Raw genomic sequence first — 22,377 nt, 5'->3', positions numbered from 1 at the left:
GTGAGAGAGAAAAGAAAAAAAAAGGGGGGGGGGAACCCCGACTGTTCATCTACCTCGCGAGGTTGCCCCGCCCACGCCATCGACCATGCCAGCACCGCCTGCCGGGGGAACCCCGACTGTTCATCTACCTCGCGAGGTTGCCCCCCCACGCCATCGACCATGCCAGCACCGCCCGCCGCCCACCTCCACGTCTCCGCCGTTGTCGCTCCGCCACCACCGCTTTAGTAAATTGGATTTTTTTAGTATTGCATTTTTAGATTTTTTTTTTTTTAAATAGGTTATGGTTGGACCTAAATAACTTTTTTTTTTTTAAAATAGAGTCTTAGATAAAGTTGCATATTTTAATAATTATTTAAAAAAAAAAATTCTAATATAGGATAGGATTTAAGTCAAATTAATCCCTAAAATAAATTAGAAAGTTATTCATTTTAGATAGTTTAATTATGATTTTTATTAATTTCGAATTTCTAATAAAAAATAAAAATTAGGTCATGAGATGTATATTAACTAGTTTGCATAATAGGATCATTTAATTAGAAATTTTTTTAGTAAAATTAGGTCATGTAGTTAAAAATGCATTTTCAAAAAAATCTGAGAAAACCCAAAAACAATTGTTTGTTTTGTGTGATGCAGTTTATTTTATTTTTCGAATGTTTAATAATGATTAAGCACTCGTGTGATCACCTTTTGACATGACAGCAATTTAATTTAAAATAAATTCAAGCTGCCTGCAAAAATATTTTTGAAAAATAAAAGAAATGATACCAAAAGGGCATTAGAGAAGTGTAGTGTAACCAAGTCCCCGTAACCTTAGCCTCGATTCGTAGAAGTAAAATAATTCTCCTATTATTTTACTTAGGTGTCTAAACCATAAACCGATTAGTGGCGACTCCTAGTTAATAACCTTTTGCATGTTTAAAAATTTAGACTTAAGTCACAATTTGATATAAGCTTGGGAGAGCCCGAGCTAAGTTTAAAAACTTAGTAGGCCTTTAACCTAGTTTTAGATAGTGCACTCGAAATTTTAGGTCACGACAGCGGGTGACCTCCGAGGTCAAACAACCTTAGGCGAGGGGTTGCACAACCAGTGTTTAGTCCGAGGGCTCGAAAAAATGGTGAGGTCAAACAACCTTAGACGACCCTCGGTGAGGGGTTGTTGACGCCGGAGGGAAGATCCGGCTCACCGACGCCGGCGATTATAGCCCTTTGCCAATCCACCGAAGTGTTTAGTCCTTTTAAATTTATAATAATAATAATAATAATAATAATAATAATAATAATAATAATAATAATAATAATAATAATAATAATAATAATAATGAAAGACGAAATTGGAATTTTGAAAAATGGTGAGGGTAGTTTTGGAAGAAAAAAAGAGTTTCAACATTTAGTTAAATGCTAAAAGCCCAAAACTAGTCCTTACTAGTATTGAACTTTTAGCCTTTCAAATGCTGACTTGCAAGTAAAAGCTCATTCAAAATAGTTGTCAAACAGTCTAATATTTCCCCAAAAGGCTTTGGAGACTAAAAGCCATTTGGAAATATTAAACCAAACACACCCAGTCTCTCGCTAAATTCACGGGAGCATTTTGATACATGTGGAAAGGCCAGAAAGTATGTGAGAAGATGGGGTGTTTAGGAACATTTTGAAAAAGCTTTTAGAAAATGCAAAGGACTTTAGGTAGAAGATTTCTCTAAAATGCAAATCATATTCAATAAATGTGTAATTTGAAAACACATTAAAAGAAACTCTGACTTTAATGCTATTTAAGAAAAATCACAATTTGTAAAGGGCTTTTGCTATATATATATTTTAAAATTCTTAGACCTTTGCTGGTGGAACTTAGCCACCGTCAGCCAGATCTAGCCATAAGCTAGCCTTGTTTGAGGCAACATTGCCTAGGTCACACGACTAATAGAGATATGGCCTCGCTGGCGGCCTAAAGCCTCACCGATGGCATTATGTGATGTGGAGACATTTTTGGAATTACAAAACTTTAGCGAGAGCAAACTTGGAAGGAAAAAATGTATATGCATTTCCAAAATGCTCAAAACATGAAGTTGCAAATGAGCCAAAAATTGTTGACCTTTGAAAATGCAGTTGCATCTCTCCAAAGCTCTCCAAAGAATTTGTCAAACGGTACTTGCATTTACTGAAGGGGCTCTCAAAAAGTGACTCCTTAAAATGCCAAACTGTTTATATGTTTCAACTTTGAACAAGGCTTGTGTTAATGCAAATTGCCTAAGTTGATGGTTGGATAGATTTCCATCGAAGATACAATTGCAATGCCTGAAAGGTAGCATAGGATTAGACTTATGCCTCCACTAGGAGTGTGCAAAAGAACTAAGAATCACCCAGAATCAGACTCGCTCGGAACCAGAACCAGAATCAATAGTTCCCAAGGGGACTGATCTAGTTCCTAGTTCCAATTTACTTGAATTGGTAGTATCAGTCCGATTCCTAGTTTTATATATACACATACATATACATATATATACATATTAAAAAAGAAATGTTAACTCAATTACTTAATTATTTTGTAGTTTTTCGAGCAATATATATTTGTAGTATTAGATATTATTGACTAATTTTGTCTCTTTGGTGCACAATAGGATTAACTCCCTTACTTTTTATTTGTTCTAATAATCCATTCACTTGCTTTCTCAGTCAAAACAAAATAAATAAATAAAGAGGATGGAAGAAACCGATAGGAGATGTCCATAAATGTCGTGGCACTTTGTCGTTATGATACGAAATTAAAAGCTAATGGCTCATTTTAAGAGCATAATTAGATTTCTCCTTAGCAATCCTATGGTTAAATTAAGATAATGTAGAAAAAAGATGGATCAAACGATTAATATTTTGATTTTGTGGAAGTTAAGACTTCTATCGTAGAGTCTAATTCTTAATATGTTCCCGGTGTACGAGAATGACACCATGACTTTCAGAGAAATTAAATTCCTAGCCAACGAATATTGCCAATTCGTTCTGCCCTATAAATTTCATCCTTCATCAAAATCAATGGCTCACGATTTAATCAGAATTCAAGGCCGAATAAGTTTTAGTGCTCTACATAAAAAGTAGGTTCACCATAATATTAATTGATTGATGCAATTTTATAGGGATTAGGGACCGGTTATATAGACCCACTCGGATATCGAACCGAATCAACGGTCCGGTTTTTGGATGGATCCATAAAACTAATGAGTGATTCTCAATTTCAATTTTTTGAAATTGATCCTTAATGGACAGTTTCCAATTCTAATGGGACCTGTCCACTCAAATCACGCTGATCCCTAATCTCCACCATAGCTGTTCTGCATCGTGATGCTCTACTTGGGTTCCAACATCACCTGCCGAAAGCTCGTGGCTTTCTCGCTCGGGGAGGCGAGGACGGCGCACGATTCTCCACCTCGGTTGTGGAAAAGAAGAGGGATTGATGTGCCAGCTCGGGAAATGACTTGCACAACTCAAAAGTTGCAAATGGAGAAACTTCCGACTGATTGCATCGTATGAATCAGACCATTAGAAACTTTTTCGTAGTTTACTTTATCGAATTGTGACTTTGTTAATACAATTCATTTATCTTTTTTACCTAAATTATGCAAATACTGAGGTCATGAGAGCAATTGGTCGACTATACTGGCGGAAAGCGCAAAAATATGTCTCACGTTGTATTAATTGAAAACGAGAAGTCTCTCATTTCAACATTCGATAACGTACCTGTAAGAGCTTTCCTAATGTGGACTAAATTAATTGATATTGTAATTTACTGTTTTTACGGTTACCGTAAAACAGGATTGGTCTAAAGTGAGATAGAAGGTTTCTTAATTAGTCTAATATGGGCTGGCTAGTGTGGGCCGAGTTGAGCCTGGCTCGTAATGAGAGGGACTAGCTGGAAACTCTATAAATAGTGCTCAAGTCTCTCATCTAACCCTAATTCTCACATGTATCCTCACCTAAGGGGCGTTTTCCTAACGCTAAACGTGAGGGTGGCCGCCTCATTAAGCCAGTGATACGGAGGGCAATAGAGGAGAAGGACTTGATGCGTGGATCCCCTTGATATATGTGGGTAATTCTTTTTCTGCTTCCGCTTTATGTTCGATGGATCCCAAAACAGGTGCGTTAATCTTTCTACTCAATTATACATGTTCTTGTTCTGGTGATGGAGATCTTTGGGTTGCGCAATTTGCGTCCAACAGTACCACGTATCCCCCCCCCTTTTTGTTCTTGTATTTTCTAATTCCTGTTGATTTAGTTGGAATTAATAAAGAGATTTCCAAGCATATAAAATAACAAAAAGGGATTGCCACGGCACCATGCTCCTTCACGTGAAAAAAAAAGGATATTAGGAATCTCTAAAATAATATTTTCAATCCCTCATTTAATGAAATTGCTCGAAAAAAAATCTTAGTTCAAGATCACTGTTTTGATGTCGGGCTCTGGCCCAATAGTTTCAAAAGATTGTTTTAGGAAAATGACACATATCCCTAGATTTTTGTCCAATGTGCAATGAAATCTCTAAACTTTGGCCTAATATATAATATTATCTCTAAACTTTTAATTTGATTAATGAAGTCCCTGAATTTTTTGTATAATTCAATTTAATCATTCCATTATATGAAATGTTCGATATTGTCTCTGAATTTGGATTGATGGAAGAACAATATTGAATATTTTCTTATAATTCATGGGTCACATTGTATATAAGACCAAAGTTCATGATAATTTATATCACTATCCCATTTTTTTAAGGGAATAAGTTACAAAAAAAACCCGCCAAATTATAGCCGCTATGACATATTTACCATAAAAATCTTTTTATTATATCAAAAACCTCAAACTATACCCATCATAACACAATTACCCTAAACTTTTTCCCGTGACATAAAAAACCCAAATTTGTACCTATGTGACACATCTACTCTCCATCAAAGTTCTATTAGATGATTTTTCGATCAAAACATCATTTTTATTTTACTTAAGTTACATGGATGCTATGTTAATGTTGTTTATTTTCTGACATCCATGTAGGTAGATTGATAACGATTTTTATTGACAAAATTTTGATGGAATGTAAATATGTCACACGAATACAAATTTGTGATATTTTGTGTTACAGAAAGAAATTTAGAGTAAATGTATTACAATGGATATTTTTTATGGCTTTTTTTCTTATTCTAGTAGCTGTTGGTGTTCATTGAGGTTTATAGTTGTAGTTGAGCCAAAAAAATTGGTGATGAAGTCCACTACCTTTCACGCAAAGATTTAAAGATAGAAAAGAATCTAGATTGTCATGAATGAAATCAGGCCAAGCCCAACATTCCCGAATCATTTTCCAAGGCCCGCCCAGTTCGAGAAAGCCTATAAGCCGTTATATATATATATAGAGAGAGAGAGAGAGAGAGAGAGGCATGGAGACTTCAGAAGAAGAGGAGAGAATAGGAAGGAGCGGAGGAGGGGGGATAGTGGAGCTGCACAGCCCTTGCCATTGCCTTCAAACGTGCATCAATGCCCTCCTCAGGTGCTTGGGTTTCGAGTTCCACCCCGGCTCGACCGCCTGTAGATCACCGGATGGTCCCGATTCACAAGCGCCGCGCCACCAAACGCTACTAGTACCGCATCAGCTCAACTCTCTCTCTCTCTCTCTGCCTATATATGGTGGAGTGTACAAGTGCTTGTGTTTGTGTTTACTTCCGTGTGGAGTTTGGAGTCGATGCATGCATGGGGCATAAGTAACGCTGCGTCTCATCATATTCGTAGATCCATTAATATACATCGATCGTCATATATATCGTGATCCTTATAATGCATGTAGGACGACGGAGGAGAAGAAGAATATTACACAGAAGAGGGACGGCGGACGGCTCGGCAAGGGGGGCCGACAAGACCGGCCATAGGCACCGGCAGGGGAGGTCAAACCAACTAATCGTAGCCATGCCATCTCTCATTTTCCTTTGCATTGTATGTTGATGGCTGCTTTCGTTAGATATGCAGAGACATTTTTCTTTTTCTTCATTTTTTTTCCTCTCATTTTCCAGCTTGAACGTACATATTCAAGTCTCTTCTATTGGATGCTAATCTAGCAACTGGAAATCCGCACATGTATGTAGTGATGCGCCTCTAGGAATTTAATGCAGTCTACCCCGTGGGGTTTTTATTTATTACTTTGGGTAATATTGTGAAAGAAGTTCATCAAGTGTTTCTTTACCTAGTGATAGAATCGAGCAACATAAAGAACATTGGGTTGAACCAACTCATGCAACTTAGGAAAGCACAACAAATCATTTCTTGGCTCACTCAAATACCACTCTGCACAATAGTAAACGCTAAAGCAGAGTAGCTGATATTATCGAATTTTGAAACAAAATTTCAAAATGCAGTTTGATTAAGTGCTCCTCAAGAATAAGTAATTTTAGTCGTCGAAACATAGGTCATGTCCCGAGATAAAATTGAGTCCTTGCAGCAAATCCCCGTTGGATGCGACCATACAGGCACCCCCGCACGCTGCAAAATGTTCGACCAGCCGGTTCCCCAACTGCAACTCATCGGAGCTCCCCTTTCGCACGGTGCCTGACTGATACATTACCATCGTGAGCAGATTTGAACTCGTGACGCAGAGGTGGCAAAACCTAACTTAACACCTCGAACCTGGCACGACGCTCAAATGGTTCAAACAACTCATCGATCAAATCGCTCACCATAATGGCAACAAGATAGACATCACATTGCGCAGACTGCAATAATTTATTTTTAAAGTTGCACCGACTTAACAGAGCTGGCGTAATCGAGGAAAAGGGGTGTGCAGCTTCCGTCGTGTTTCGATTGTACGTAGCGGGATCTCGACGTTCGCACGAACATTAAGGCCTCGTACCGCTACCGCTGGCACTGACCCAGCAGCAATTAAAGGACTGTGGATTCCAAATTGAATGCTGATTTCAACTTTCTACTGCGCCCCTATCCCCATGTGTCCAAAACTTCATATCAGGCTTTTCACTGCTTTTGCCATCGACATTTGTTCGCATAAAATATTTTAGTTTTATGGTCAATTCCCGTGGACATTTATTTTACTCCATTTAATGCTACCATGTGTCCATGTCCAGTATAAAGCTGCACATTGACGCTCCTTTCTACTCTTTTGCTCTCTCTCTCTCTGAACCGGTCCAACCCTATGAACCGCTCAAAGAAATCAACTAGACTCGCTTTCACTCCATTTTTCAACCAACTGGACAATTTCAGCCAGCCCCTTGAAGACCCTCTTTACGGCTCCAAGACACAATTTCATGCGTCACCAAGCAATCATTTGAAATAGCTGATGATAAGACGTGGCATTTTATTTGACCCCAAGAGGGCAATGTAAAACAATTCTGCAATGGAAATATATACAAACCATCCAGGAAAAAAGACCAAATCTGGAGACAATTGCCACGTTTCTCTCTGTCCTAAAGCTTCTCAGAAGTCCTTTCTGAACAGAAAGAGTTGAGAGAGACCAGAATTTAACTCCGGGTAAGAGTTGAAGCAAGATTCTTCTTGCCCCCTTTACAACTCGATATTTACAAAAGGAAACGCCCCGCGATTTTTCTCTACAAAATTTCGACCAAATGACAGGTGCCGATCGCGATTCTGTGATATGACATATACAGGTATAAATACTTGAATTGAATTAACTTTCCTAGGTAGTTCTTTCCCCTCTCTACCTAAGTGGATTCAGCAAAGTCTGGCATTAACACCAGGCAGCCTGCAACTATGTAATTGTCATCGGCCAGCCAAATCTGCACGACAACATATTATTCTTGTGCCCAGAAGAAAGAAGATACCTTTTCTGATTTTTTTTTCCTTTTTTCTACCTTGTCTAAATTAAGTGAGGATGCTATGGTCGCTATACTACTTATCGTATGCGTCCTCTCCAATCTGTATGACCTCCGAGATGCTCGCTTTGCAGAAGAAGCATCTCTGGCAATTGAGGAGATGTCTGGTTATGCAGCCATAGCAAGATTTGTGGCAGCAAGGCACTAATCGTGCATTTGCGACGGATTCATAACAAATACAACACATGTCATCAGAATCCTTCTCTTCCATGGGTCCAGCGTCCTCAGCTTCCTTCAACTCGGACTGGCAGATGAGCTGACTTACGAAACTCTCTAGCTGTGCTATCTGTGGTACATAAGCATTGCTTCGGAAGGACTCGACCTGCAAAATGAGTAGGAAGTAATCAGTGGGTAAAGTCCACAGGACAGCCAAACCTATATCAAAGCACAGTCAAGATTGGCAATGGCAACAGTGTGAATAATCAGTCAGAAAGAAAGGTGAAGATTTAAGCATCTTAACGGCAAAACATACCTTGATGTCATCCTAAAAACTCGATGAAGAAAATAAAACTATAGCATGAAAAAGACGGCAAGGATACTTGGTTTATCATCGGAAGGGACACAATGCAGACACCTCCGCATGATGTACACAAAGGCAGAAAAGAATGGAAAATAAATAGTTCGAGTGGAATCCATAACTTAAATTAGCCATTACAAAACCCTGCATCTACATTATTTATTCCTAACTTGACAGCAAAGCAACCACTGTTTTGACAGCACAACCAAGCAATGAATTTGTATGTTGGAGATCATAATCCCAGCAGTTAAATTATCTTGGCCCAACGTGCACAAAAACAAGCACTGCTTTTGTAAGTGGAAGATCAGGTATGATCAAACCAAAAGTGATTGGGCTGTTTAGACGACATGCCCACTCAATAATATTACCTTTTAACCTTCACAAGGTAAGACTCAAGATTAAGGAATATCTGCGTAATTCTGAGGTATAACAGAAACAAAAGATAGACTTGCAAATTTACTCACCCAATTGTACTGCAAAAGAAATTGGAATCCATGATGAATTGTGTTGGAGCAGTCTGCACTCGCAAACACACTCACTACATCGTTATGATCCCGGCAAGATTTCTCCCCACTAGCATCCAAGAGATTTAAGATAATCCCTACAAGAGGTGCCAAAAGCATCCCCCGGTTCACTTTCTCTGAAGATTGAACATGTTTTTTCAATGACCTACAAAGGACAAACAAAAAGATGAGGAAACTCTTAATGTACCGAATTAACCATTTAGCCTTCAATTTTCAACTGAATTTTATGCCTGGCACTAAAATAAAATTTGGAAAGCCGATTAAAAGATTCACAGCCCTCAACACACAATCAAGGAGACATTACAAATAATGTAAATAAATGGCCTGAATCAGTGAACAAGGTGAATGAGACATTGATAGCACTAAAACTTACAGATCAAACTCGGCATATGCACTAGAAGATATATGGTTCAAGCTGAAAACAATTAACTCAGTCAGCCTTCGTAGATTTGTATCAGCTCCAGCCAGAAAAGCTTGAGGAACTTCATGAGTGCAGAACTCCAAAACCCTTGCAAGGTTGCAAGAAAGATCAAATATGACACTGCACTTTCGCTGATGGAAGTCCAATACCTGCACAATGTTCCCCAACAGTGAGTAATGAAGCTTCTCCAATCATTCTGCATGTGCGCATGCGCGTGAGAGAGCGAGAGAAAGAGAGAGAGAAAGGAGCAGTGCTACCCAGAAACACACAAAAACGACAAAGCTGGCAGTTCATTAAGAGCATAACTTGACATGAAACCTAAATATCTACTCGCGATCCATTTTCATATCACCAAAAAGCTAGCACAAGAACTGAATCTGGAAAATTCATTTCAGTAGCAAAGTAAAATTACAAAATGCATGAACATGGTCAAAATGAAGTTTGCACTAATGGTTCAACCATACTGATATTCTCCCCAAAAGATGTCATAGTTGCTTTATAGATTTCTTCATGGATTTATTACAGATCACACTCTATTCTGCTCACAGCTGTATCTTACAAGCTGCACCTCAAATGAAGAGGTGCCGAGTAGTAGCAAGGAAAACTGAACTAAAGGTTAGAGGAAGGGATGAAATTTATACTCAGATCTTGAAGATGAAATGAAAGTGCTGACAGCACCGTTTATATTTTGAGTCAAGAGTAAACAGTACAATAGGATTGTCCACAATAAGACACAAACAGCAGAAAGATCTGCAGCGTCTTGGATATGAATTGACCTTGGTTATCTGCTATCCACCAACATATACTCAAGAAGTTCAGAACCTCCCATGAAGAAGCAACAGACAAGTAGCGCCTATGAGATCCATCTGAAACTCTAGCAAGCTTAAATATAATAATTGAGAACATTTTCCATATAAACCGGCAGAACTATATGTCGCATTTAACAACATAAACATCTAGAATCTGAAAATTCTTAGTGACGTCCAGAAAAGGAACTCTATTTAGCACTGCAGCTCCCATGTCTAGCATATAGGATAGAATGTCAAAAGTTATTATGCAAAAGAATCCCACATAACTTGCACCGAAGTGCACATGTAGGCAAAAGTGCTAATGTTGCATATAACTTGCTTTCAAACAACCAATGCAGGGAAGTATAAAATCTCGATTTCTCCCACAAAGAAGTGAGGTTTGCACTATGCCTCACCATTAACAGAACAGGACTGGTGGATTTTAAAAAGTTGGGGACTGAAAGACAGCACAGATCTGACATATTACATGACACGATCCCACAATTCAGATTGCCAATTTACGAACCTGACTAATGCAACTACAATAGAACACAATATGGTACTGCTAATCAAATTAAGTCTTTATTTACTGCTGTTTTATCTAATCCGTTCAATAATCTAATTGTAGTGTTTTATCTACTTCATCCACCCATTACAATGTGGAACCAAGGTTGCCCAAGATGCGGATTCTCCCAGAACGTGGAACGGAAAAAGGGCCACAGAAATCGAGTTACCTAGGACACAGTTGTGGGTAGACTTCTTCAGAATCTTTCATTAGAACACAACATGGTTTTTCAGAACATGGAGCAATATAAAAGATCAAACGTAAGTAGATTAGAATACAAAACATATTCTTACGATACATATTATTTAGATAGTATTCTCCGCTTTAGTTAAATTAGCTTGTAATAAGTGTTTTCACATGTATTTACTTTTTGGGCCTTTTTGGGCCCAAGTTACAGAACCCGTTCTAAAAGATAATTTGCATAAGAGTTTTCTTATTCTATTGTAGGATCTAAAACCCAGGGTTTGCCTCTGAGTTGCACACCACTTCACCTCTTCCTATTCTGGTTGTCTAAACTTGAAAAAGTTGCTTCATCTCAATGGCAAGGACAACTCAAGTCCCTGCATCCCGACATAGTTCTTGACTCAACTTCCTTCTTCATTTATTGATGATCCAATCTGGGCTGATTGTTCATTTTTCTCTCAGTTGACTTTGCTGATTGTTCGAAATACCACACTTGGCATTCTAAGTTGCTGGCGATCTGTATTCATGTCTTGTTCCAGATTACAGTTCACCAGTAGACTACAATTCCTATTAAAGCTGGGTGAAAGATCCACATTCACACTTCAAACTGTAGACTTGAATGTCTACTCCTCAAGTACGACTTGTCTGACTATAGGCATATACTGTCCCACACACCATGATCTCCAACTTACTGCAATCAAATTTCATACTTCAAACTGGAGACTTGAATTAGTGATCCAAATTGTACTATGAAGGTCTACCCTCAAGTACCACTTCTTCACTACAGGCATCCACCGTCCCACACACCATGATCTACAACTTACTATAAACTCAACCTTTCCAAATTATAAACTACAACTTCTAAGATTCTCTGCAACTCCTAGCGTATTTTTTCTTTTGATCCTGCAGTTCAACTGTTTCGCCTCTGCAGCACCGCATACTATAAGCATGTTATAAATAAGGCTGAAGAGATCTATCATATTTCTAAATTAGGATGAAAGATATCCGCTAGTACACTTGTTAACTTAAGCACCCATATCACTATCCTGCATAGGCCAAACAAACAAAGCACAGATGATTAACAGTCCAAAGGAAATTTCTTCAAAGTACCTGATACTTTTCTTTGACTTCACGAATTGAGACAGAAAATTCTGTCATTGTCCAGCTCAAAGTATTAAATAGCTGATTAAGAAAAGTCGAGAATAGGACTTCATCATTGACACAAGCTTCTCGCAGCAATCTCTATCGAGCAAGAGGCAAGAATTCTAGTCAGAAAGAAGTCTCACAGGGGACACAGGGAGGGATAGAGAGAATTTATCATTTACCTGGAAAATAACTGATGATGATGATGATGATGATTCTCCATTCTTTGAAGAACCAAAACCAGAGCCCTTGCATAACCTTAGAAGAATGTTTGTTACTGGGATCCAACATCTGTTGTCAAATGATGACAGCAATGCAGTGGGTAGGTTTTGGATGACGGCCTCATTGTTCTCAAAGTCATCCAAGAATTCCTTGTATTGTACCAAGACTGAAATAGACTGGAGAAGCAGATCCTTGAGATCTGCACTTGATATTCTTGGATCGTTGAAATGCATGACAAGGAAAGTGACCTGATCAACACACGCAAACATCTTACTCCTACTCGATTAACAAAGATGGATATATAAAGCTCAAGAATAGCAGTCTCGCAATAATATTCTGCAGAATGCCATAGCTATTAAATAAAGATGCACACCAGTCAATTTCTGACATCCAAAAGTCCTCTTCAAGTCAAAATATTGAGAATACTCATCAAATGAGTGTGTGTTTGGCTCTTAGCTTTTAACTTTTACTATATGTTCATATGCGTGACATTTTTCTTTTTTAAACAATAAACAACTATTATCTTTAAAAATTATCGATAGTAGTGCTGTCAACCACTATTTTTTTTGTAACTTGTTATAAGTACAAAATTGTTCCCATCTTGGCAGAAAATTCACGTGCAGCTAATTGAATTGCTCAGAGCCACCCCAAAGCCCATCCAAACAGCTTCCTGACAAAAAAGTAACTGATCGAGAACTGCAGGAGAGCGTTTTATGAAATCCAAAGAGCACACTCGAATAATATAGTTCAGAATTTATAATTGTGACCTAATTCATCTCAGTCCCCCCATCACAACCTCTTATCTGCATCCAATAATTGGGTTGTTCAGTTGATTCTTCTTGATAGATCCATGTTTTCTCATATCTTGGCTCTGACAAGCTATGAATTTACACACTTAAAATTATCTATATAAAGCTTTTTCAAATAACACCTCCTTTACCCCAATATATATATATGACAAGCACATCACCCAAACAAACCCTCCTTGATCACATAAAAGTATTATCATATAACAATCTTATTAGAAGATTTCAACAAGACACAAAGGTGCTACATGCTCTAACTATTAATAGGTTAAAGGTAAAAATCAATTACTTCATGTGAAAAAGAAACGGCAATAAATAGAAAGTGCTGCTCGACATTATTCTGTCCTAACGAGTAATTCTCTTAAAACATGACCATGCTTGCATTGTCCAAGGAATTTCAATAACTATGTGATGGCATAATGCAATGATCATACATTTCATGGATAGTCTTTCTCTTGTCAACAAAGAAATGCATATGCATATGCACACGCACACTTTATGTGGACATCCCAATAAGGTGAAAGCAAACCATATAGCAAACCAGCGACCAGTCAATGAATAACTTTGCTCCAAATTTCCAAGGCTCTAGAGCCACAAGATTATGTCATTTACAGATAGCAATTTTCGAATGGTATGCACCTTGCAATATAATAACAGCAAATAATCAGGCTACAGTTTAAGCACAGCACATAAATAATAACAAATGCAACCCTGGAAAACACTTATCATTAGTTAAATGAAACTTGGAGTGCACTAGAATGTGAAGGAGAAGTAGGAAAAAGTGGAGCAGAACATACAAATGAAGCCAGTCCTTGCTTAATAAATATAGCTGGAGGGACGAATGGTGTATCGCTCTTACGTAAGACATGAAAGCAGTCAACCTGCAACAACAGAGGCAACTGTTAGTGACTCAAAACATCTCAAAGGGCATAGTCAGAGACCATGAATCTGAATTTCGAATTAAATACTGTCTTTTCCAAGTTAGCTAACCAACACAGCGATCCTCACGAATCACTCCAAGAGAAAAACCAAAGAAATAAGTAACAAATCATGCGAGCGCACATGCAATGATACATCAATATAATATATCAATTATTGATTAATCACAGCATCTAGAGGTTCACCTGCATTATTACAACAAAAGATAAGTGAAATAAATTGCCCATGCATTCAAAATTTCTAATCAAAACGTCAATCCTCATTTCTATTTTAAGCTTGCGCAGACATGACTGGGATGTCATGGATGCTCTAATGAAAATTGTCTCTGAAATGCTAGCAGGTCAGAATGTCCTTCCTCACAGGGCAGGAGCTCATGTCCTAAGATGTCCTTTCTCTTTGTTTATTCATTAAGCATGGATGAAAAGATGAAGATAACAGGTAAAAGTACTGCTACTAAAGGAAATGCATAATGCAAGAGACAAGTTAGTTCTGAAGTCGAAAAGATAATAAAAGGTCATAGAGAATGCAAGCTTCCTTTGTTAACATCCAAGTTTGAAGTACAAATCCAAGATTCTAATAAGATGCACATGAAATGTACCAGGGAAGTGGCAAACACCAAATTAACTGGACAGTGAACAGACCAAATAGAACACAAGCATTTGAGTTAAAAGAAATGAAAGACTTACAAGAGATTCAAGATAAAACTCGGGAACATATACAAACACAGAATCCACTTTGCTAAGAACTAGAAGCAGTTGTGCAGTCCACATGCAGGCAGCAAACATGCCTCTTTGCTTCCATCGTGAAAATAAAGAGATCCTGTACCTGTAGAAAAAAATTATAACAATCAGGAACTGATGACACCAGCATGGATGATGCATTCAAAAATTTCTGTTTGATTTACAGAACCGGCATGTCAGGTAGGCTCAATCCAACCAAGAATCCCTAGGAAATCCTCTGACACTATACAGGTCAATCATAGAAAAAAGTGCAAGAATTTGAATTAGCCACAATGACAAAAGAAAAAAAATCACATTAGCTGCAATAACCAAAAAATGTGTTTGAATAAACCAAAGCCTCAAAACTTTTTCTTTCACAATAAATAAAGCAGCTGACATGAACCTTGCTTGGGATAGAAAAATCCATAGACCCAAACTTCTCTTGTTATGGAATGATAATACCAATGCTAGAGCAATTACAAGAAAGATCAAATGTCTTGACAAATAGAATCAAATCCCCAACATTCTCAGATCATAATCAACAGTAAAAGCAACCACCTTAGAGGCAATCTGGTATCGAGGCAGTACAACCTTAATAAACTAAGTTACATAGACACTGCATGTTTCTCAATAGCATGCAAAATCATAGGATTTAGGACTCGATAGAGTATAAAACAGTCAAGTCTCGTATGCACTTTCAAACTTGCCTATAAACAAGAATCAGTAGCTAGTCATCTCAAGCGACACCCGTCATATAGTTTAGAGCACAATTACTTTGAAATGTATATGAGACAATGAAATCATTAGTCTCCTTGTCCTCTTACCAAGCACAATGTCTAACACAGTTAGCAACTTCCTCCCGATAACCATTCCTAACCTCCTTTAAACGCTTCAACTTTTCACCATAGGCTTGCTCCCTTATTTGTTTGTCAGTGTCTTCCAAGAGAGAGATGAATTGGGACTGATGCGATGTGTAATATGATGCCTGAAAATAGAGCAACGAAAATTTTAGACTAAGAGATATTACCGTATAGGCAGAGGCACCGGTAGATCATCCTGAAACATTCAATGCATTAGCTAACTCCTTATCTTAAAATGAGTCTATCAAGTCCCATAAGCTATAAGGGGAAATCATAATATCCTTAATTGGTTGGCATCATGTCACTTATGTTTCCACCATTTAATTTGTACTACAAAGGAAGAGAAATTTCCTTAAAATTGTTTTCCGGAAAAACACAATCCATCGCTTTGGCGCTAGGAAAAACCAAATTTATTATACAAGCCATCGGCTGAATGTAATTCAGAGCTTTCCTAGCCAGTGCATGAGTTGCCTCGCAATAAAAGCTTTAGATGTTAAGGAGCCTACAGAGATCTAAATAGATAAAAAGGAACAAGGTACCAACGAATATCATTGCTATCTCCATTTAAGGCTCAAGAGAAGATTGCAACTTGATGCAGGAGCATAGGAGAATATTTTCTAAATTATTTATTTTTTGAATTCTTGTTCACAGCTATGGTAGTTAAGTTTTATTTTGTTTTTTGGGTCCTTTTTGGTCATTTCTTATGTTTTATGAGTCCTAGTGTTACTAGTTTTACTTCCTTACATAGAATTCCTACTGATAAAGGGTCTTTATGCCTATTTATTAGTCTTGAAAGGTTGGTTTCAGATCAGGGACTATTATTCATTGTTGACTATGGTTTCTCTCGAGAGACTTGTCCTTTCTTATTCCTGGATTTGAAGTCTAGAAGGATATCTTTTAGACTGTGTTTCCACTTGAATTGTTCTTTTGTGCTTCCTCAATTCTGCTCTTGGTGTTGAGTACCTTGTAAGGTCTTTGCTTTTCCCTACATCAATTTGGTATCAGAGCTTTCTCCAATCAGGAGAGAACAATGCTCAATAAGAGATCAGACAAGATAATGGTGGGGCTCCTAACCCACAGATCCCAAGGTCGAAACCTGGCAGTTGATACCAAATTGATATATGAAAAGCAACCCTAACAAGGTACATCAACACCAAAAAAATAATTGAAGAAGCACAAAGGAACAATTCAAGCAGAAACAAACAACCTAAAAGATTGCCTTCTGGACTTCAAAGCCAGGAACAACAAAGAACAGATTCCTTGAAAGAAACTTTATTCATAAAGAAAAATAATTACTAATCAGATAACCACCCTCCAAGACTAATAAATAGGCATAAAGATAGAAGGATTCCTACCTAAGGAAATAAAACTAGTACACTATGACTCTTAAAACTAAGAAAAGACCGGAAAAAACCCCAAAAACAATATAGAAGAACTACTGCCGTAACTGTGAACAGTAATTCGGAAAATAAATAACTTAAAAATATTCTCCTATGCTCTTGCATCACAACCACTTGCACAGTAAAATGAAGGAGGACTTTGCACGATCCTTGGTCAATGGCACACTCTAAAATCATCTCTAAGCTTTTACTGTGTCAAAGCCCACCAATGGCTATTGGTACTAATTAAACCTCCATGAGGATTCTAACCACAGAGAGAACTTTAAACAGGTCCAGCCATTAGCTTTCAATCCTCGATGCAATAAAAATTTTAAGAGGTTGGAGATTTGAGGTGTTTAGATTAGACCTTAATTTAAAGGATGTCACAAACTTCCCTAACAAAGAACTCAACTTTCAAGCACCAAATTGTCCTTAGAAAACACAAAACCCAAGTCTGAAAAAACAAAAGCAAGAAGATTCGCTAAACATTTTCTTACTCCATCTTTTTTTTATTTTTTATAAGTACAAGAAAATTTTAATAAAAAGGGCACCAAGAGGGTGCAAAATATCCTAAGATAGTAGACTATCTCATGGAAACTTGACAAAATCAGTATGTTTTAAGCATCAACTGTTGCTTTTGAGTGTACCTTTTCAGCTGTATCAGTTGTAGTTCAGGAGAAATAAAATGAGAACCAGCTACTTTGGTCAACCTATATCCATCTTTATGTAAAATTAATCTAAATAAAACAAATATTTTCTGCCAAAAAGGTAACAAAGCAGTATGTGTAAGACCTGATCTTCTTAGACGAGCTAATTTCCTAAGCTACATACACAATCCGCCAAGTTAATTTCCTAAGCTCCATACACTATCCACATTCTTTGCAAAAACATTTGATCATTGTAGCTGTATATCCGACACAGTATTAATGTCACAAAACTCAATTGGCTATGTGAGAATTCAGCATGCTAAAAGGTAATTGATTAAGATTTGCAAGTTTTCTATCAAGCGAGTAGCTGAGTCCTCACCTGCTTAAAGTTTGGCGCAAGACCAATATGATACAGCAGCAACAAAGCGTCCAGAAGTTCTTCTTCTCTTACTGTCGCTGAAGACATACTGCACTCTATTGGTAAACTCCTGATATTCTGAACTGGCCGATAACCAAATTCTGGTTCAGTTTGATCACTAGTGCTAGGCTTTTCAGCTATTTCATCATTTAAACTTCCCGCACTGCACTCAGCAGCAACATGAGCAGATCTTTCTGGAATAGAACTACAAGGGGCACGAGAACCTTTGATTCTATGTCTATTTGGACAATTGGACATTCTTCCATAGTCAACATCATAGCTGGAGCAACAACATGGTTTTTGGAGTGTTGAATGGGTTATTCTAGTTTCTTGGCCATCCATACATCCCTCCTCCCACTGAACTACTTCAGCTTCCTGATCATGTACAGGGTGAGATTTTGACAGATGACTATAGGACCCTCCAAGCCTCGAAATGTCATATCGATGCGGATCATCTTTAAGGAACAGACTGACAGGGAAGCTTTGTTGTCCCCCTCTATGAAGAAAAGCGACGTCAGAACCACCAAACATTTCCCCTAAGGCAAACCCTTCTGACAAAAAGTGAAGGATGACGGTGTATAAAGAAACAACAACAGAATTGCTTGAAACTCCAGGTGGAGGAACATCTCGATCTGCTCCCCTGTTCTTTAATAAAAGATTCTGTATGAATGTCCTAAAAACTGAACCTGGCAACTGAGGAGGTGCTGCAGGAGGTATAAATTGTATTACCAGTCGACAGAGCTCCCTATGCTTTTCCTCAATCTGCCAAGATAAAAAATAAGCAAGCATTAGTTTCTACACTACCAATTGACCTTATATCAATAAGATCTACATCAGCATAATGTTCAGAAATGAGATACCATTACCCAAACATTTCACAAAAATTGCCGAAGCATGTGCAAAGTTAGTCTAACACTGACATTATAAACCACTTCCATGGTCCAGATCATGCCAATCAACAGTAGCCAGCACGAGAATGTGTGGCATGTCGTGAGAGTCAAAATCCATTCCTCTGCAGTTCCCTTAAATACTATGACCTAATTGACTAGAATAATCAGAAGCATGAAATTAAGACAGCACAAAGGTTATTTTGGACAGCAAACAAATATTCATGGACAACAAAGCAGCAGACACCCTGACTTTGCTGTAGCTTCAGAATTCTTTGATGGAAGCAGTAGCATAAAAGAAATGTCCACAAGGCAAAACAGCCCATGAGAAACCTCAGTCCAAGATTATCAGACAAACTATACAGCGACACTGCCAAATCCTCGATAGTTTTTTTTAGGACTTTCTAGAGGGATTCTGATAAGTTAAGACATCCCTAAACTAGGAATAACCATACATCTGAGGAAAACAAATCAAAATAGCTCAAAACTAACAGTTGCAACTGTAATGCGTACCTTACTTATAGCGTCACAAAGGAATGTAGTTGTCAAAACCATGCTTTTTTCACTAGAAACATCTTCACATGATCCTGGCCACCAAACAGAAGGCATTAAGCACTGAAGATCCTCTCTATTTGGAGGCTTGCGGGACAGAAAACCCTCGTATAGAAGTTCAAAATTCCGAGATTTCCACCAAAGCACCATTATTTCTTCTCGCCTAAAAAAATGACAGGCCAGGGCAAGGTAAGGGTAGGATCCTGAATATGGACATTCTGTTAGGACCAAACATGCTGTTTTACAACAGCGTGAAAGAGCATATATTATGTGCTCAAAAATCGAACGTGAGGCTTCAAATTCTAGAAAGATATCAAGAACTCTATCAAAGTTCAAATTGTCATGAGGGGCTTGCACCCTGAACACGTCCATCATAAAGGAAAGAAGTGGTCCACAGGCAATGTACTCAAGACTCCCATCATCTGCTTCAAGCTTAGAGAAAAGTTCCTTACATATAGCTCGAGATACAGGCACAAAAAGATCTTCGAACGGAACAAATCTATTGAGCCTTCTCAATTTCTCAACTGAAGAACACTCAGCTCGCTCCATACGATACATGTCCAAAAGCCTTGAGAAGTAATGCAATAGACGGGAAGCCAATATATTGGTGGAAGGTGGTGCTTGAAGAGGAAGATAGCCTTCAATGGGGTATCTAAAGGGACGGGCACCAAAATTTATATCACAACGTTCGCCTTGAGATAGTGAAATGGCAGGATAATACCCAGCTCCAGGGCCCATTTTCCGAATCCCATGAAATGCAGCCCCCAGAGAAACTCCATTTCTGAAGAACAAAATCTGATCATCATCTAAATCTATGCAGCATCCAATGACATCACCAATAACCCACAACTGACCATATGGATCCGCTTCCTTATTCCATTTTTTCACCCTTCTTCCATCAAATGCATATGAATCATCTGCATCTCCCACGCCCTTCTGGTCAGTAAAAGGGCAGGATACAGTTGCCCATCCAAGCTGCTGTATGCCAGAAGTTTCCAGAATAACTTCATACATCCATTTTCCTTTCCACACACAGGCATTAGCCCTCACGCTGCTGAACATTGCCAAGCTCTCAACAAGGAATGGTGGAACTAAGGTAGTAATTTCACCACAAATGCTGGAAACATCGAGAGCAACGATGTTTGGACCACGTCCACAACCAGTTATCAATATGCCATCACTATTATGATCCTGCCATTTCAGATTTGCATCAAGTTTCGAAAGCTCACTCCTTATAATAGCATGAATCGAGTCATTCTCGACTGGACGACAAAGCGGACCGAGTGACTTGCACGGAAGATCGAATATCTGCTCCAAAGTGTGCTCCACAGATTGATTCCGGATCTCATCACGGTAAGAGACTAGATGGCCTTTCGACGAATTATCAGCCCAATCCTCCTCATTCAACAGCACTGCCAAACCAGAAGAAAGCCCACCGATCCGCAGGCCGTCTTCCGCCATCCGCAACAAGTGCCAGCTAGCGGTAGCCGGAGCCCTCGCTAGACCATACTAACTCCGCGTATTCAAATTCCAACTGGATGCAACTCCAAGCTTGTTCTACTCTTACGATTTCGATCCTACAAACATAACCAGACCAAGTCAAAAACAAAGATTCAAATCCCTACTGCAGCCCAATCTTTACGAAGCCATAAAAGGAAATCACACAAGCGAACACTCGAAAACCTTCAAAGAAGCACAACAGACCACCCCCGACAGCAGCTCAACAACACGAATCTCCTAAAGCAGCATCCCTCCGCTGAAACGCAACGGCACGGACCATTCAACCTCCTCCCGAAATGCTCTCAAATACTCACGCGCAAGGACTCTCTCTCTCTCTCTCTCTCTCTCTCTCTCTCTCTCTCTCTCTCTCTCTCTCTCTCTCTCTCTCATGTTCGACTCACGCAGGCAAAGACTATGTGCAGCGAAATCGAACATCCGCGAAGGAAGAATCAGGCGGAACCGAATCGAAGACTTACAGCCCCGGGGTCGACGAATTCCCCACACGACACCTCGCGAAGCGGCGGCGGCGGCGGAGAGGCGGCGGCGAGCCGGCCGCTAGGGTTTGCGCGGGGGCGCCGCCGGTAGAGCGAGGCGACAGCGACAGCGACTCGACGGAGAGGGAATTGAATTCGACCGAGCTCCCTTAGAGAGAGAAAATGGGAATTGTAGAGAGAGAAGGTGGCGTGGAGAAGATGGTGAAGAAGAAGAAGAAGACGACGCTCTCTCTCTCTCTCTCTCTCTCTCTCCCCCGGTTTTGGGAAATGGGGAGAAAAAAAGGGAAAGGGGAAGCGAATGCCACACAGCAAAGCAGCCACGCGACGAGCCCAAACCGGTTGCAGCTACGTCCCAAACGCACGCCCGTTTTGGATCCCCGCCCCCACCATTCGAATTTTTACCTTTTCCTCCCCCGCCGAATATTGTGCTCTCCAATATGGATGGTCCTTCTGCTTTCATTTTTCCCCCCCACCTTTTATTATTATTATATATTTTTACTATATTCTTCGCTTTTAATAATTTGGACCTTTATTCGCATTTATAATTATTGGCCAAAAGGAATGAAATGTAAGCTACTTCCTAATTGCCGGCATCTTACTAAAGGTATGAAGTCATCCTGAATTGATACACATATACCGTGGTGGACAAATCACTTTTGAAATACTGTATCATGATAATGGATAACGTAAATAACCTTTCTCGAACCCTTTACTTATTAAAAGAAAAGAATTTGGCATATTAATGATGCGATTGAATATAACCAGTGGAGGTCGTGTCTCTAGACCTTGTAAGATTTTGTCACATGTCATGTGCTTGTATTAATGAGAGGATGCCTGTAGAGTTTATTTTTAGCATGATATTATCTCATGTGCACACATTCAATTCAATCAATGTCAACAAATACTCACAAATAGCTTTATGCTCTATTTATTTCATATATGATA

At 38.8% G+C, this 22,377-nt stretch overlaps 1 protein-coding gene across 2 annotated transcripts; it reads right to left on the bottom strand.

Moving 5' to 3' along the window:
* Nucleotides 1-7,309: 7,309 nt before the first annotated feature.
* Nucleotides 7,310-21,688, bottom strand: LOC104415824 (E3 ubiquitin-protein ligase RKP). 2 transcript variants are annotated; one of them, XM_010027198.3, is made up of 11 exons: nucleotides 21,415-21,688; nucleotides 19,400-21,015; nucleotides 17,961-18,761; nucleotides 15,520-15,680; nucleotides 14,663-14,801; nucleotides 13,835-13,918; nucleotides 12,192-12,479; nucleotides 11,977-12,108; nucleotides 9,283-9,479; nucleotides 8,850-9,054; nucleotides 7,310-8,190 (listed from the first exon to the last, which is right to left on the bottom strand). In XM_010027198.3, exons 2-11 carry the CDS (start codon nucleotides 20,897-20,899, stop codon nucleotides 7,885-7,887), a joined length of 3,813 nt encoding a protein of 1,270 aa, XP_010025500.1. In that variant the 5' UTR covers nucleotides 20,900-21,015; nucleotides 21,415-21,688; the 3' UTR covers nucleotides 7,310-7,884. The 2 variants fall into 2 exon arrangements, with proteins under 2 accessions (XP_010025500.1, XP_010025501.1); XM_010027199.3 differs by lacking the exon at nucleotides 21,415-21,688 and adding an exon at nucleotides 21,122-21,252.
* Between the last annotated feature and the right edge of the window lie 689 nt (nucleotides 21,689-22,377).

Source organism: Eucalyptus grandis, chromosome 8 (genome assembly GCF_016545825.1).
Source record: "Eucalyptus grandis isolate ANBG69807.140 chromosome 8, ASM1654582v1, whole genome shotgun sequence".
Classification (NCBI taxonomy): Eukaryota; Viridiplantae; Streptophyta; class Magnoliopsida; order Myrtales; family Myrtaceae; genus Eucalyptus; species Eucalyptus grandis.
The sequence above is the reverse complement of the archived record's forward strand: the minus strand, read 5'-3'. Positions and strand labels throughout refer to the sequence as shown.